The sequence below is a fragment of the Colossoma macropomum genome, unplaced genomic scaffold, assembly GCF_904425465.1.
Source record: "Colossoma macropomum unplaced genomic scaffold, Colossoma_macropomum, whole genome shotgun sequence".
NCBI classification, from domain to species: Eukaryota; Metazoa; Chordata; class Actinopteri; order Characiformes; family Serrasalmidae; genus Colossoma; species Colossoma macropomum.
The window spans coordinates 15,939,986-15,958,510 of NW_023494792.1; the positions used below are offsets into that span (position 1 = coordinate 15,939,986).

General features: G+C 38.3%; 1 protein-coding gene across 1 annotated transcript; it reads left to right on the forward strand.

Moving 5' to 3' along the window:
- Window positions 1-1,433: 1,433 nt before the first annotated feature.
- tdrd12 (tudor domain containing 12) lies at window positions 1,434-16,712 on the forward strand. Its single transcript, XM_036577830.1, is given in 36 exon segments — window positions 1,434-1,472; window positions 1,842-2,006; window positions 2,171-2,307; window positions 2,865-2,984; window positions 3,163-3,218; window positions 3,323-3,408; window positions 4,885-5,110; window positions 5,252-5,298; window positions 5,398-5,495; window positions 5,939-6,010; window positions 6,106-6,154; window positions 6,326-6,426; window positions 6,556-6,609; window positions 6,746-6,835; window positions 6,942-7,002; window positions 7,154-7,261; window positions 7,465-7,650; window positions 7,872-8,025; window positions 8,222-8,349; window positions 8,445-8,636; window positions 9,142-9,270; window positions 9,600-9,717; window positions 9,818-9,957; window positions 10,188-10,393; window positions 11,391-11,472; window positions 11,785-11,966; window positions 12,064-12,271; window positions 13,011-13,103; window positions 13,247-13,419; window positions 13,725-13,964; window positions 15,091-15,141; window positions 15,247-15,321; window positions 15,859-15,972; window positions 16,129-16,282; window positions 16,448-16,508; window positions 16,601-16,712. Coding segments are annotated over 36 exon segments (4,269 nt in total). The 3' UTR covers window positions 16,675-16,712.
- Window positions 16,713-18,525: the final 1,813 nt, after the last annotated feature.

The window sequence follows — 18,525 nt, forward strand, 5'->3', positions numbered from 1 at the left end:
GCCCATTCATATTGAAGTTTGGGGAGCGTTTCTGGTCTGGGTGCTTTTTGAATAAGACACAGTACAGGACAACCAATTAGAACAGGGTCCATATTCACAAAGTGTCTCAGATTAGGAGTGCTTCAGAGATCATCATAAATAAGACATAAATCTGATCCTAAATCAGCTCTACTTTAAGAAGAAGATGTCACTTCTTATAACTGTTATAAGCATTCTGCTTTCAATTTTGACAGTTCATGTATAGCCAGCTGTTGGTAATGGAGGCGTTTTACATATATAGAGTTGTGTATGAAATTTGTTTACAAGTGGAGCTTGACCGTTCCAACGTGGCAGACGCTTAGAAGTATCACATTGACTGAGAGCAACTGGCAGCCACCACTGACCACCTGCACTTCAACAGCTGTCTTTGAGACATGGCTAATTTTCGAACTTTTCGAGATGGCAGATCAACAGAGGCAAAGGTTAAACTTTGAAAAATCAATATTAAACTGTGCTAAACGTGGTATCAGGTAGTTTGACATGATTACAGCTTATTAATTTTTCAATGCATTTTACCATCACAATTCAAATAATTTCACGTCACATGGTGATGCTGCTGAAGAGAACTCAAACTTTGGCAGGAAACTCAGTGATGATATGCTATGGAATATGTCAGTAGTGATAAATATCTAGTAGTGATAAAAAAATATATTACACTGTGATTGAAATGATCAGATTATCATACATGTAAAACAAAGCTATGTCGGGTGAAAGTAACACAACTGCTGTTTAAAGGGAGTAGGACTAAGGGAACAAAGATTCAGCGTTAGGAATAACATTTTGTGTAAGAAACATTAAAGTCAGACAAAAAAGAAAGAAAGGAAGGAAAAGGTGTCCTATATATATATATATTGCCGTGATTTTAGGCACAGTTAGCTGTGTTAGTCCTTTTTTTTGATATTTTAATTGTTTTTTTACAGTCAACCTACTATACTGCGCGCTTCATATTCGGCTATGTTGATGATTTAACAAAACTTTGTTAGTTTCATTTTTCCTCCATTCACTTCTTTTTATGTGGGACGATAAATGTTTCGTTCTATATTTGTGGGTAGAGTATGGGATAGATTGAAGTAAAGGTTTACAAATAAAAAAAACTTGTAGAACTGTTCTGCTGTCATGGTTATGGTCTAGGTCAGTGGTTCTCAATCCTGGTACTGGAGTACGACTGCCTTTCAGGTTATAGAGTTTCCCCTGCTCACAACACACTTGATAAAACTGATGAACTAATTAAGAAGCTCTGCTTGAGGTGAACTGGGTCTGTTGGGGCAGGGAGAACATTACAGCATGCAGGGAAGTGGAACTCCAGGATCAGGACTGAGAACCACTGATCTAGATTATGGTTATGATTTTGTAATTAAAAAATTTTAATTCTGCTTTGCTTTTCAGATTTGGCAATGGATGTTGGAGGAATGTGGGAAATATCAATAATCAAGGTACTGTACAGTGTAAGTGTAGAGGCAGTGTATGTTCACAGAGTGAGTGAACAATATAAGTGAGCGTTCAGTGTTTCCCTGTTCTCTTTCATCTCCACTTGACAGTTTTGTGGGGTATTTCTTGCCTTACACACATAATGCAGCTCATCAAATGAAGAATTAAAAAGCATCAGATCGTGCTCATGTCAAAATGCTGTTGAGAAAAAGATTATTACCAACTTGATATATTATGAAGTCCTTCTGTTCAGTTAAATCATAGATTTTGCAATGTCCTGTTGACGGTGACTTTCCCAGACTAATACAGATGATGTGTAATATTTCATGGAGGTTGTATATAGAGTTTAAGTCTATGTTTCTCTCCTTTGTGAGGTTGAGGATCCAGGATGTCTGTGGGGAAGGATTGTGAAAGGTCCTGGTAAGCAGGCCGAGAGCCCTCATCAATATGAAAACCTGCAGGCTAAAATGAATCTCTTCTATCATGAGGTCAATCAGGATGTACAGAAAATAAAGCCAGCTACACTGGAGAAAGGACAGGTATGGTACCCAAAATATAACACCTAAGGTTTGTTTAAATAAAAGGACACATTCACATTTTATATAAATTTAATTTAACATTTTTTGTTTTAAACTAAAAGCCAACTTTGTTTTAACTAGAAATGTTCTGAACTGTTCTCATCTGTGTGTATCTGTTTTGCCAGTTGTGTGTGGTGTTCTGCCCAGCACTGAGGAGCTGGTGCAGGGCCACAGTGGAGTCTATGTTTATGGGAACAGTGGGCAGTCAGGCCATGTGCTTCTTAGTGGACCATGGAGAACGTGTCGTCATCAGCACTGATGAGTATGTACAGTTGATCTCTGCAAATGTTTGTTATTATTTGGCACTGCTTAAATTACATTTTAATATGAATCCATTTGAGTACAAGTGTTGCAGGCCTTAGTCATTCAGTATTCCAGAAACATGTTATTACTCACATAATTAATAAAATGGAGACGTTATCTATTTTTTTTCTTTGAGATTTTGTTCTATTTCTATTGGATCTGGTTCTATTGGATTTTAAATAAATTATGAAAAAAATAACATTTCCAGGCCCACAGATGTTACATACTAGCCCCAAGAAAACGGTTTAAAGCTTAGTTGCATTTGTTAATAATGTAATCATATGAAAATGACTGTAATTCCGTAATAGTGTTGTTATTGTTGTTGTTGTTGTTGTTTATTATTATTATTATTATTATTAAAAGGGATGATATCTTGTATTACAGTAGGATATAAAATGCTGTAGCATCGTATTAGCAGTAATTCATTTGAAACAGTATTGGAATCACGTTCAGGGTGATGTCCCCCTTTATTCTGTTTTGAGTGGAGCTTGTTAAAGACAGCCATGTTTTCTGCAGTGTGAGAGCTCCTCTTGAAAAGTTCCTGCAGCTGCCTTTCCGAGTGCGAAAGTTTGAGTTGGCAAGGATCCACCCCATGAGACTCAAAGTGTCCATCTCCAGTGAAACAGCAGAGCTAGTGTAAGACTTCTCATAGCACAAGCAACCAGAAACCTCCACTTTTGTAGGCTGTACACCTATAAGCATTACATACATACACTTATAGGCTACAATTGAAGCTGAAATGTGATGTTAGTCACTATTGGTCATTTAGTCTTTTTATTATTTAAATTTATTTATTTATTTGGTGTCTTCTCAGTCCATCATCTCACTGGGACATCTCTGCCACAAAATACCTGCATAATCTTCTACAGGGTAAGAGCATCATTTTATTATGTGTCTGTGAACTTTCACTTTTACAGGATTTCTGCTTTTTTATACATATTGAGATTGAAATTCTGACATTTTTTTGTTTTCAGTGTCCACTCTGGTTGAGGCAGTTCTTTGCGAAACAAATGCTGGTTGCACTGCTATTGAGCTGTACTTGACCATCAGAAATGTGAAGGTAATTTGACTTGGAGACTGGAGGCTTGACTGGGCTTATGGACATTGTTGGACAATTCACTGTTTGCAAAATTCAAAAATCTGTGATCTTTTATAGCATGTTATACTATGAAGTATTTTGTTTTAGTATTACGTATTATTTGTATTAAGTATTATTCGCTTGCTTAAAACAAACTAAGCGTCTGTAAATGTTTTAAATAATATTTTGCTTTTTTTTTTACTTGTCTTTTTTTAGCTAAAATATTCCTGTGTCTGCATTTGTCTCTGGACTGCTTAAATATCATGCGCACATGCACGAGCCTCGATCACTGAATCCTGGCTTGCACAGATCATACCTAATTTTGATTCTAATTCTAATATTGAGTCTGAAGTCAACCATTTGGCTAAATTAAGCAAAGGCTAATTCAAATAAGCGTGGCTTTTATTAACTCGCTTCATGGAATACCCCCCTGCTTGTTCTAATGGTTTTGAAATTGATCTGTGAGTGTCGTCTTCCACATAGTTTAATCCAAAACTTTTTTGCCTTCGGGAGTGAAATAAAAACACAACCACCTGAGAGATGATCAGTATAGCGTGTCTCTGAGTTAAATGTTTTCCAGTCACACATTTTTTACATCTCTTAGCCTAATAACTCTTGACTAATTTTCTGCCACTACAGATTTGATCAGAGGTTTTTCCTTCACTTGATGGTTGGGGAAGTGCTTAGAGACATCTGTGATTGGCTGAAAGGCGTGTCAATCATTGTTTTGCAAATCGTCAATTGCTAACATGTTTACTTGATATCAACTGTGTAGTTAAGAGAAGTATATTACTATGGTTTATCTCACTGGTGACAATATTTTTACAGTAGGCACATCATCTTGTTCCACAAATATTTGCCAGGTTACTTCCAACAGAATTGATGAAAATAGCATTCTTGTAAGCTTACTTTGCTAATATTTGTAAGCTTATGTTTATATGCTGAAGTTTATAAGCCTGCATAAATAAAAATTCAGCCTTGAGGCTCTCAAGAATACCTTACGTAAAGAGGCATGCTGCCTTGCCTAGCAAATCCAGTTAAGGTCAATATTTTTAAATTTAAAACATTAGCTGAATATTTGTTCATTTTAACAAAGAAGTGTTGTAATAAAAACCAATAAATATATTTTTGACCGTGTTTCACCGGACACATGTACACATACACATTTAGACAGATGACAAAAAATTCAGCCAGACAGCAAAGGTCTATATAGTTTACTCTGGAGCTTCAAGTCACTGGCTGTTGAAAGTTGTTCATGTTGTGCATAAATACTCATTCTGTTATCCTAGGAAGAAGAAATCGGGATATAACAGTAACAGTGAGATCTTGAAATTCATTGAGACAAACAAGCTCATTTCTAGTATAGAATTTCTGAATTGAAGGTGATTTTTGATAAAATTGTCTTCTGGCTCTAAAGCCTAGGTTTTTTTTTGTTGTTGTTTGTTTTTTTTTTTCTAGATCTGTGTGAATGATGATTTGGTGGTGAAGAAGTTTGCCTGTTTCTCAAGTGAGAAGGCCAATATGGGGGAGCAAAGTGGCTCTGTGGGTCGCTCTCCCATCAGCCTTGCCTGGGACATCTTCTCCAGCCCTCAGCAAATCCTAGCAATGAATGGATGCTGTACAGTGTGGTCAGCTTCTCCACATGTCTTAACCAGGAAAGGTGAGGAAAATAAGTTTCTGTTATGTAAGTGCCACTTGCATTGTTCAACCACTAATTAGTTCTGGTATGTTACTGTTAGCGTGTCTCATGACATATCTCTTTCCTGTCCAGGAACAGGACAGCTCAAACTGTTGACCCCTGAGCAAACACATGTGATATCTTTAGCCAAATCTTCAATGTCTGCCATGCAACCAAGTGGAGCAGTATCTGCTGTAAGTTCTGATTCAGCTATGTGACACTAGAAGCAGTGTGTCAAAGAGCCTTTGTCGAATGGGCCTTTTAAAGTCTGTGTTGTGCTCATGACATTTTAGGTGGAAAATGGAGGACTTGACAGTGGAACAGAGACCTGTGGAGTAAATGACAAAGACAGATCTACCAAGAACCTTGAGGAAGAGAAATGCAGTACTAGGTGAGGAAAGGCCAAAAAAAAGAATAATGTTTATGTTTGAAGTTATGATTGGATTGTGATGTTAAAATACACACATCATTCACTTATTCTGCCATGCATATGACACTTGCTTATTTTGTAGACCTCTACATAATCATTTGCTTTGCCTCTGGAATGATTAAGTACTGTGTAATGTCCTAAAAACTGTTTTGTTGTTATTTTTATATGTTTTACACTGGACTTTAAATAATTACCTTCTAGTAGATGTACAGGGTTCGTTTCATGTTGTCCGTAACAGATTAAGTGCAGTATGAACTTACACCCATTGATTTCTCTGCTGACATGCTATTTTCATCTGTTACTTCTCCTAGATTAAGTAAAATTTAGGTTCACCTGGAAATAGTAACACGTATACTTAGATTTATATATTGTTTGTATTTTTTTTGCCTGATGTCCTCTTTCAGTAACTTTGAACAGACACAAGATACAGAGAGCGCCCTTGCAGAACAGTTGTCTCAACAGCTGAACTTGATCAGGTGATACATTTTCACGGTCCTGCTCAGTAATGTTATTTATTCAGCTTGCATTTTTACCTCAATAAAAATGCTGTTTTGTATTTGTCTCTCAACAGATTCATGAAATTTCTGAATCCCTGCTCACATTTGAACTTGATTACCAAAGTAAGAATACTGCTATTTACACGCTAGGTCAGCACAAGGGACTGTTTGAATGTAAATTTGTAGCTATCCTGTCTTATCTGTTCTGCAGAATGATCTTGTGTATGTATCACAATGTACAAAACTGAGAGAAGTGACTGTAGTTATTAGTAAACACCAAAACTGTGTTTTCAGCCTGATGAAGATGAGCACAACCAGGAGACTTGTGATAAATCAGCACTGAGAAATAAGGCCCCTACTCTAGATCCATACTCAGAGGAGGCCTCGGATGTCTGGTAAGGACAGCACACAGTACACAGCCTTGACCCTGTGTGTGTGTTGATGTCTCTATACTATTCAGAGAAGCTCTTGTGAAAATATTTCAGCAGAATGGACAGTAACGCTCCTCTCCCCTTTTCTTACAGTCTCAACATGGAAAAACCTGTGGATTCCAGTGAACAGAGTAGCTCTGACCTGAGGTAATTAAAAAGGAACTTAAATTCTTTTTTTCCTCTATGTATTTATGCATATGTTTGTAATATTATAAATTATGCTATGTCTTTAAATACTTAGGGGTTTACCTGTAGTATTCACTGATTTGTTTGTTTGTGTAATTCACAGTAGTACAAGTGACACCAATACAGACCTGAAAGAGCCAGCTTTCACTCAGGAACTGAATGCCAAAGACCAGTTGGCTTGTGCCAGGTGAGTCATTCATTCCCATTCAATTAACCTTATTTTTGCTATACTGTGTTGGTGCCTTGGGAACTGTTTATAATTCCTTTTGTACTATACTTTTGCTTATGTATAGATTGCTACAGCTGCTGAATCCAGATCCATTAAATTCAGACTCAGAATATACTGATGACAATGTAAGTGCTTAATACTTCAATGGCTTTTCATCATCAATAGTGGGAAATCTGTTTCTTATTTATTATCTGTTCTTCACTCTTACATACTGTTATGAATGAATTGTTTGTTTTGAATGAGATCAGCTGTGGATTTTTGTCCTGTTTGTGCCAGGTTATGTACTGTGAGCCCAGCAGGAGAGGAATTTTGGTGCACTCCGCTATCGCCATCAACCCCTGCAGTAGCTTAAGCCATGCTCCTGTCACCGAGCAATTCCGCAAGGTAATCGCCATATCTCTTTTGTGGGTGGGAATATCTCATTCCATCCACGTATGTCACTTCATTGCAGACAGGTGGTTTGTAAATCACTGTTTCATAAAAGTACAAGAAATGTAAACTGTTTCTGTTTATTTTCATTAATTGGTCACATACATGCAAAATATTATGTACATCCTATTTTATTAAGTACTTTCTTTCTGTGTTAGTTCTTGTTGAGGAGGAAGTACAGTGGGCCAGGCCTGGCTGAGAGCTTCTTCTGGCCCTCTGTGGCACGGGGCTGTGACACAGTGCTGGTGTGCCAAAATGCAAGCGATCCTCTCTCCTACATGCCTCCTTTACTGACTCAGCTGCAACTGGCCTCTGTGTTCAATGCTCTCACTACACACACCGGGGTGAGAGAGACACAACGATACTCTGTTAAACCCTATATCTGTACTTATCCTCTTTCCTCAGCACTTTGCCTGTAATCTTGCTTAGTTCTGAATTGGGGCTTTAATTTTGTTTGACTGAGGAAAGGTCGTTTTTTTTTTTGTTTTTTTTTGTTTTTTTCGGGCCTTATTTATGGCTTTATTTGTATCTTTGACATTGCTTGCCTGCTCTTGCCTCTTTTCAGCCCATAGCAGTGATCCTTTGTCCAGGCTGGGAGAAGGTGCAGTTTGTGCTGGACCTGCTAGAGGAGAGCCAGACAGCTGTGAATCTCCACCCTGCTGCCGTGCTGCTTGGACTGGGCAAGGATGAGGCCAAGAATGCCAAGATCCAGAAGAATTGTGAGCATACATTGTTGATTTTGCTATTGGCCTGACAGTTTGAGGTAGGATTTTGCTGCTCCTGAATCACATATGCTATTTTAGCACACAGCTGCATAAGCGTAAGAGAATCTGATTCCAGATTAGTCATTGAGTATGAGCTTTGGTTTGTACTTAAATACTGAGTCCCAAGTGTGTGTTGTACATTGTGGATCAGGTCAGTTGCTCGTCACCACCCCCTTTAGTCTGGCCCGGCTGCTAGAGGTGCACTGCTTCCTCTTCCTTAGGCTCTGCCATCTGGTTCTGGATGAAGCTTCTGAGCTTTTCTCACGAGCACCTGATCAGGTGAGAAGTGCAAAGAATATGGGAACAGCAGAAGAGAAAACTTTGACTTTGAGATTGTAACTCTGTCAATGTGTTTGTGTCTCACACACTGTAAGATGGCAGTCATCTTACGGCATTTCCAAGAAGTGGTGTCCAAAGAAGAGAGAGCTATGTGTCCACAGCAGATTATCACTGTCAGCAACCAGTGGAGTCGAGAGCTGGAAGGCATGGTTCAGGAATACATGGTTAGCCCCTGTGTTACTGTCACAGTGCCGGAAGAAGCAGCAGTGTATGGTGGTGTTCATCAGGTAAGACACAGTCAGTCTGCTTGTAGTAGTCCTGTTTGAAAGAACACACAGAAATTAAACAAGAGAGTAGAACAGTTGTTGGTTCTCCAGTTAAAGGAAGTATTTTTGTCTACTCTACATCTTTCAAGAAATTTTTGTTGAGGTTTAATTCTGGATTTTTGCTTGGATCTTAGCACATAGACCAATCTGTCTTCTAGTTTAAACACATCTTACCAGAAGGGGACAGTGTGTTGGAATCATATTGGTTAGCAGCAGATAATTGCATTTACATTCGGCCATTTTTTTGTACTGATATTTGATGCCATGTTTACATGTAAATTTTCACTTAAACATTGCATAAATGACGTTAAGTATTCAAATTTCAGATATGCATTAACCCTATTTACTAATGTTTTTTATATTTGCAGTAATGTGTGTGTGTGTGTGTGTGTGTGTGTGTGTGTGTGTGTGTGTGTGTACTTTTCCCCCCCCACCTTTTTCTTTAATTTGCGATTCTCTTCTAAAGACGATTCTCTTGTGTCTGGACTGCAATAAGACCTCAGTGTTGCTCAGCTCTCTGGACTTCAGCCCTTCTGTTCCCCAGAAAACTCTCATCATTACAAACTCGGCAGAAGAGGTGGAGCATGTCTACAAGGTACAGTGAACATATTTGTTTGGGTGTTCAATCTTATTCATAAAGGCCTGGTGTGGCTACATTCCAATCAAGCAGGAGCAGGATGTTTAATCTACTGGCCTCAGCCATCAAATAATTGATCAGTTGTGTTCCACACTAGTTCTTTCCAGATAAGATTGGACACTCCTGTCTCGGAGAACCTTCCCATTCAAAAGTATAGAATTCCCTGTGTTAGACTTACAAGTATTTCCAGGAATGCGGTTTAAGGGGAATGGCAGTGTAACTTATTCTAGGGTTTTGCATTTGCAGAAGCACCTACAATTAAGCTAACTTGTAACATATTCATCCAGGCTGTCAGCAACACAGCAGCATTTTCCTTGAAAGCTCACGAAGGCCTTACCCACCAGTTTGACTTTGTGTTTGAGCAGTGGAAGAAAGACATTGGTGCAGGCACACAGGTTATCTTGGGTATGTGTATTGTGAGCACTTTGAGTATATTATTTAACTATGTTTAATTAACCTCATGTAACTGCTTTTTTTTTTTTCTCTTTGTAACCTCCTCCGCCAGTGACCACCAATGATTGCATGAAGGCTCTTAGTATCAGGGACGCCACATGTGTGGTTCATTATGGGTTCCCAAGCTCACCTAAACTGTTTGGGAATCGACTATTCTGCATGTCTGAGAACTTTCAGAATCTCTCTAACAAGGTAGCAGCAAGTCATGTGTTTTTCTTTGTATGTTTTTGTGCAAAAATAATATTAATGGAAGTTGCACAAGTAGGCTTAATTAGTTTCACTAGATAGCAGAACAGACCAATTTGTATTTAATCATTCTGTCAACCTTTTTAGAACCAAAGTTAATATATTCGTTGACCATGAATATCTTTGTTTAAGAGTGTTTGTGTGTTTAAACCTTACTGTGTCAGGACTGCGCTGAGAGCTCCTCTCCTGTAGTGCGGTCTGTGTTGCTGCTGTCGGAGCGAAATGCTCGTCATGTTTCCGGAGTGCTGCGATACCTGAAGCGCACAGGCACTACATTGCCCCCAGAGCTTCTGCTGTTTGCTCAGGGAGTCCAGCAAGCCAAGGAGGAACAGAAGATCGACAGAGCACTTTGCAGACACTTGAAGAGCCTGGGCTTCTGCAGGTCTTTACACTTCAGCCTAATCAGCATACAGTGCAGTCTGTGTGTAGTTAGGACACATTTTTTGTTTTGGCTCTATATTCTAGCACATTAGATTTGAAGTGAAACACTGACTATGTTGTTGAAGCACACATAGCCAGCATTTAATGAGAAGAGATTATTATTATTGGATGAACGTTGTGCAACAGTTTTAAAAACAAACAGTGCAATCCTCCTATTTTGAAGATGCAGAGTCCTTCAAATTCTGTTAATAAGAAGCATGAAAAAGTGAAGAGAATTCTGAGATGTAGGATAACCTGTTTCAGAGTAATAGAGTGAGGTGTTACAAAAAAATAAGATCTGAAGCATGCCAGCTAATCTGTGATAAGTTTATGGTCAGGTTATGTATGGCTGCTGGTAGACCTTGATCGCAAGTGTTTGTTGATGTGACTGCAGCCACTGAATGAAATCTAAAGTGTGCAAAAGTACTCTGTTCAGATCCAACCAAATGGAAAGCTTCACCTTGCAGTAAGATTATAACCCCAAACTTAATGCTAAAGCAGCTATGGAGTATTTCAAAGCCAAAACGTGCAGTGTTCTTGGTTGGCCTGTCAATCACCTGATCCAAATCCTACTGAAGAAAAGGCTCAAAGCAACAGGACCCTGAAATAAGCTTGAACTGAAAATGGAAGGTACTTAGTATCTGATTGTCTGTAAGTTGCACTCTTAAAGCAGTCATTGATTGCAGTCTATACAGAGAATGTCAGTTTTATGAACATTTTTCAGTTCTTTGGTTTGACTACAATTTTCCCCTTACATTAAAGCTAATATTTAGTACTTCAGCTTCATAGATGTTCCATTTCAGTGTGCTCAAGTACAGAGTCAGAATAACAAAAGCGTGACACCATCCACCACTTATGGACTGCAAATAGACTTGGTTAAAAGCCATACCTTCAGTTATTAATTACAAGCAGCATTTTTAAAAGTCTCATTCAGTCTCCTCTGTCTTTGCCCCACATAGGGACAGTACGGTTTGCCCAGACAGGCACACAGTCAACAAAACACTTGACTTTCCCCTTCACCCTGACCCTGGAACTATCCTGGTAAACTTGCTGCTATCTTTTATAGAGTCTGTTTCAAGAGAGTATTTTGTCTTGTATATTTAAATTTCTGTGCCCTAGCAGGATGGTGTAAACTATCAACCTATGTACCAAAACCGAGTACCCTTAGTGCTGGGGGAAAAAATAAGATATACTGAAGTGAGCCGTGGTGTTTCACCGCATGCTAAATGGAAGTGCATTTTAATAGAATCCTGTGTTGAACTTACTTCCTGACTTAAATATTAATTTAGAAGTTTATGTACTTCTCCAAAAAATATCAAAAACTGGATTGTTTTTCTGTTGACTGTTTTCAAGGTTTTGCCCCTTTACATTAAAAGTGCAAATGTGTACTATGGACGTATTGTGAACCAGAAAGAGGACAGTTACAAAGACTTTGCTGATGAACTGAATTCACACTATGCTAAAGAAAGACTTTGTGCAAAGGAAGTGGTGAAGGGAGGCCTTTATGCAATACAAGAAGAGAATGAATATCATAGGTACGTTGTTGTCTTTTTAGTAGTATTCAATTCTTATATATAATCATACATGAATATAGGGCCTTGAATGATGGTGGGCTTTCGTTTTGTGTGGCAGGGTGTGTGTGATCAAGGTGCCAGATAAAGGAGATCAGCTGTTCAGCAGCGTCACTGTTCACTATATTGATGAGGGGCGCAAACAAGAAGTGAAGTCACATCAACTGCTGCAGCTTCCTCCTGAGTTCCAGAGCTTACCTGGTCAGGCTGTGGAAATCATTCTATGCAGGATCAAACCCATCGATGGAGAGATGGACTGGAATCCAAGGGTACTTATACAATACTCGGTACCAACAATATTTAAAAATGCCTTTTTGCTTTGGTAAATGTTCAGGCTACTCAGTATACATAGATTTTTTTTTCCCCCCAGTAGTTCTGCTTTGATATACACTTAGGTTATATTTGTTCTGTTCTTTACTTAGAATTTACCTAGCACAGTTTATGCACTTTCGAATGTAGGGTAGTGGGTAGTGATGCATTTCTATAATCAGTGCATTACAGTTTCCTCTAACTGAAGCTATTATGGGCAGAACACTAGCTGTCAAGCTTATAAATAAATAACATTGCCTTCAAACACTTCTTTTTATTTTTTTAATGTTCAAAATGTTTTATAAATGTTCTAATGGGTGTACTGGATTTTACAACTTTGAATGCTTTAGGATCAGCTCAACTCTATAACATCTACAGTTTTCACAGCTCTTGACACAATGTTTATTCAGTCTTGCTTCCTGCCTTATTTCTCTTAAACCCATAGTTAGCTTGTTGCCTAGTGAATTGGTTCCAGTCTTGGGAACCTACTGCCATGCACAATTTCAGTTATTCCCTGCCCAGACACTGCTGATCCAGCTCATCAGGTTCTTATCCAGGTCTTCATGAGCTGCATCAGGTGTGTTGGACACCTAAACCTGTGCAGGACAGTAGGTCCTCAGGAATGGGACTGATAACCACAATGGAAGAAATAAATAAGACATTCAAGATTTTGTTTTTTGTTGTTGTTGATGTTGATAGGTTACCAGAGCTATCAATCTGAAGATCAAAGGAAAAATACATCAAGCCAAAGTGGTGATGTGCCTGGGCAATACTGTTTGGGTTGATCCAATGGTAGGATTTGGTGTTTTGGTCACCTTTTGAAGCTAAAGATATTTCCTATTTAAATCTACATTAATATTATTAAACATTTTGAAGACTTTTGTCTGTGTTTTTATAAGTAAAAACAGATACATATATATATCTGTTAAAAACAGATACACATGACACGTGTTGCCGGTCTAAAGACCTTTATAAACGAATATAATGTCCACACGGAGATTCTTGCAACTGGGATGGGCACCACAAACCCTCAACATTTGGAGCTTCTGAAGACACTTTGCCAAAAAGAGGAGGCCTCTGCTGCAGTGGAGTTCAGTGAGAGTAGCAGGTTAGCATCTAGCTTTCTGTCTCATTTCCTCTTAATTTTGATCTGTAAGCAGTTCTCAGGATATAGGTTTCCCAACCCTAGTCCTGGAGTACATCCTGGTTATTTAGTCTTTTACTAATCTGACACATCTGATGCCAGAAGGGCTTTCTAATGAGGTGATTAGTTGGACCAGGTGTTCCAGAGCAGGGACGACAGCAAAAATGTGCAGGACAGGAGGTTGGAAATCAGTTTTGTTTTTTTTTAGAATTATTTTCAGTCAAAATATTGCTGAGCTGCTGCTGTTTTTCTATTCTTGGCTTGATTAGGTGTCAGAGTGAGGCAGTGTCTCTGGAGCAAAGGGTTCAGGCTGCTGAGGAGGCTCTGGCCAGTAGGATGAAGGCTGGAATTGTCAGCCTCTGCAGTGGAGTGGAGCTTACTGTTGAGAGCAGGAATACTGAACCCTGTGAGCCCTCAGAGGAGCTAAACCAGATCACAGTTCCTAAAGGAGGATCGAGTAAAGACTTATTGGTAGACGATGAACAGATGCTAAAGTGAGTGAAGTAGCCGTACTCACTGTGGCATTTATAACGTTTAATTTATAAGAAAACTCCTTTCACTCTCTTTTTGGATTGAGGATGTGATACAAGATGCCTCTGTTCTGTTAGCGGTGGGCGATATGGCAAAAATATATCACAGTACTTAGACATTTTCACAATACTCGAATCTTGTTGTGATCTTTTGACTCAATGCACTAGTAGTGCCCAACTTAAAAACAGCCATCAAATCTTGGCACAGTGAGTTTTATTCAACATTTCATATACTGTGCTGCACTACATCCAATTAAAAAGGACAAATTATGTGATCATTTTTAATTAAACATGCAGTTGTTCAATGTTCTTTTAAGGGAAGATTACACTTACATTTTTTTTTAATTCTGTATAATTTAAATGATTTGACATGTAAACAAAGTTATTTAGAGGGGTTTGATGTGAAATTGTGTACTGTAGAGAAACCTACCAGTTTTGATTTCTGTACAGTGGTGGTGATAGGAACCAGGAGTTACGATGTATACAACCCAAATATAGGAATTTTATTTACTATCCAGAAAGGTTAGTCAACCTACATGTGTCTTCTTTTTATTTAACATTTTTAAATGCAATGTTTTTTTTTAGAATGTTTTTATATGTAATGTTGATAATGGTAAAAGTGATAAATCGGCGGGTGTGTAGAGGAGTTTCTTTTGAGGATTGTTTTGCCTTATAGCACCCTGCATGTGGTTCTTTTAAGTGTATTTTACATTAGTGTATTTTAAAAATGTGTTTTAGGCCAAAATCTTTAATCAAAACATCACAAAACAATGTCTCAGGCATCAGGCAGTGTATTCATCACCATTTTATGTGAGAACTTTCTGTGAGGGAGCTTTTAGAGGCATTAAACTGTTTAGATGTTTGGTTGCTGTCACCACCACTGAACAAAAACTTTATATTAAAAAAAATAAATAAACAGGTGGAATTCCCTTTTAAGTATTGACGATATCCACAGTATGTTCAAAAAAGCATGGTATGTATCGCAATACTACAGTTTATCAAGATAACGGTAAAAACATCATATTGCCAGCCTCAATGTTCTGTTATGTATTTTATGGTTAAATCAGTCAAGCCTTCTGTTTTCACTTAGATCTGATGATCTAAGAAGATTTTTGCCCCAAATCTGGACTGCTGCCATTTCTAACAGCTCACAAGAAGGCAAGTGAAGCTTAAAGTGAATCTTGCATATTTTGGTAGATGACGCAAACCTTCTGCCCTCTCTTAGATAATTTTCGAAATGTAAAATATGTTAAATATTTTTGGAACCTACAGATGACATTCAGATCAGAAATGAGGTCATGTACACTGAGAAGGCTCTGGGTTTTGTACCGCAAAGGTAATTTTCCCCCTCTCTTTGTTTTTTTTTGAAGTTGTGAACAACAGTGTATAATGATTTAGATTTGTAAAGATTTGAGCCCATATTATGAGAATATTTGCACCATCCACATGTTAGAACAGCACAGTTAGTACAGCAGTACAGTTGTATACAATAGTTTGAACACTCCTGGTCAAATTATACATGTAAAAAAGCACTCATCCTCCACAGAGAACATGCATCTGCACATTTTAAAAACGCAATTACTGTTTATTTGCTGGCTTTAACATGTTGGGGGAAACAGTAAAACAAAATGTGGACTGTGCAAAAGTTATGACACATTTTATATTTTGTTTATTTTTTCAAATATGTTACTCCTCAAAAAATAGAAATGGTGCACAAATTTTTTCAGAAAAAATGACACATTTGTTAACTTATTTTCATTTAGAAAATAACAAAACATGTAATTTGACTAGGGGGACTCAACATTTTGCATACAGCTGTATGAATGTAATAAAAGTTGGTACTTGTTAGTTTATTTTTTTCCTGTACCTTCAGTTTTCACCCACAGATCAAGTGGTTTCAAAGGGAAGAGTCAGTCACTCTTAAAGTAAAACTAATCAACCCTGTTATGCAGAAGTGCGAGTTCTCCACTGACAGGGTGCTTTACAGGTCAGTGTACAGTCTGTACAATATTAATTGAGATGTGCTGATTATAATGATTTTGCCATTTTCTTCATTAGATGAATTATTTTGATTATATTCTGAAATTTTGCAATGAGTTGATCTATTTAGTATTTATTTTGTATCCCACCCCCCCCCGCCCAGTGCATATGTGAACAACCGACGTTACCGTGCCAACCTGGAGTTGCATGGTGACATCAAAACAGAACAGTGCTTATGGGAAATGAAGTGCAATGAACCTGTGATCCAACTGGTGAAGAAAGAGAAGGGAGAGTGGAAATCACTCCTCAAATACAAGGCAAGTTTTTGCTTTATTGAATGTGCCCACTTCTGCCCTTAGAATCGTTTCATATTTTTAACATTATCATGGTGTTTATTTATAGCATAGGCCTGTAGCTGTAGCACTGCAACACTGTTCTTGTAAAATGATGTTTAAATATTTCCATGGTCATTTCCCAAACAGAGTGCTTTTGTAAGCTATGACTTTGACCACATTGAGGATGAAGACATTTGTGCCTCAAATGGTAAGAATGGAGTTTTAGCAGCTTTCATTTAATATTAAAGTGATGTTCTGCAGGTTTAATTGTGGAATATGGATTTGTATGTTTTCTCTTAGGTCACTGGTTCCTGGCAAACACAGGAGAGGAGGGCTCCTATGTCACTTCAGAGAGTGGAAGTGAGAGTGACTGAGTAGGCAACAGAAGCATCTTCCTGTGTGTCAGTTTTCCCATATACTAACATGCACATTAGCATGGAAAACAAGATATACGGTCAGTTTAAAAGCTTGATCGAAGTCATTGTGTTAATTGATTGTTTTACAATAACTGTTTTGCATGTTTATTTTTAAGGTATTACACAGTTACTTCAAACAGCTGATATTAGAAGTAGCTGAAACTGTGCCTTTGGACCACTGTTTTGCCACTGCAGTCCTGAGGTTGTGCACAGGACAATCATCATAAATAGGCTATGTATGTTGTAGTATTGCTGGTCATTGTAGTCATAAAGAGGTTATTTCTGGGCTTTCTCTTTTTCTTATGCACCTTCATGAGGCAGTCTTTGTCAGTGACAGTGGCTTTTGCTCCCTTCTGTGCTTAACCACCTACTCATCTGAAATGCTATCAACTACTCTGAAGGAAATGATGAACTGTTCGCTTTGGAAAGACAGCTGAGTTTGATATGAAAGCATCAAATGACGTGACGCCAATGGCAGTGATAGAAATGTGTAATTTACTAAGTGGTTTCCTAAACAGAGGATCAAAAGCTGATTCAGCCCATACAACCTTGTATTCATTCAGAGCGTAAAGAAGTGGTCCATCTTCTTTAATCAGAAACATTTTTTCTTGTTTTTAGAATCTTTTCAGAGTATTAGTAAATAACTGTTTTATGTTCACAAGTCTTTTTCTTCCTTAACTGAAGTAACAGTGATCGTTTCAAAAGAAGACTGTGTGCCCAAACATTTGATGGGCAGTGTAGCAGTGGAGCCTTGTGATGTTCTAGCATGACTTGTTATAAAAATGTTCCGCAAGCAAGTCAAAATATCAGACTTGTTTTGTTCAGGCAGAATACTGGGCTCTAAAACTTCATAATGCTAGGCCTGCTCAATGTTGTATAATGTTAGTAGTATAATAGTATGTTTTGAAAGTGAAGAAGGAGCTGTAGAGCAAGAAAGTGTTCTTAGAATTATTTGAAACAGGACATTAAATGGTTAGAAAGTGCCCTCTTATCTGGCGTTCAGTGGAGCTTTTGAAAAATGTCTGAAACCTGTGGGCACAGAGTTGCACTTAATACTGTATTTAAAAATGTCATTTTTCACATTGACAAGAGATGTTTAGCTCTCTGTCATTCCATGACTTCTGCTGTTTTCATTGTCCCTGGATCACATTGAGAGTTTCTGAAGTGATCTGTAGATGTTGGTATGAAAAGTAGTGATAACTTCTCAGCAGACTTGAAGGAAATGTGTGGTCTTTGTATTCACAAATTGCTGATGGTGTGATGCAAGAATGTAAGAAGAGGAGAGACTAGTGGACGAATTGGAAATTAAATACCAGGCCTTGAATAGGATACAAGGCTATTACCCTGAGCAGGTGACAACTGATATACAGGGAGATTCACTCGAAAGAGGCCCCGAATATTCTGTTGTAACTCCCGTTAGGATGAAGCAATCTGAACCAAAAAAATACGCTACATACCTCAATGTGCTGCTCAATACTGTGCACCACCATCCTGATGAGAAGTCAAGTGACTGAGTGAAGGGCTATGGGGGTATGCACCCAGAAATTGCAAACGGAGGTTACATGTTGCGATGGCTGTCCGGCGCCTTCCTTATCGCTCCGACGCAGGGGCATCCCGGCTTGTTCGAAGCTCCATATACTAAGGAGCACATTGCACGTTGTTTCGTTCAGATTGCTTCGTCCTAGCAAGAGTTATTACAGAATATTCAGGGCCTCTTTCGAGTGAATCTTCCTGTACATGTGCAGTAAAGTCAGAAGTATAGTCTTATTTTGATAGTAACTTAACTTGAATTGAGCAGTTTGGCTGTCG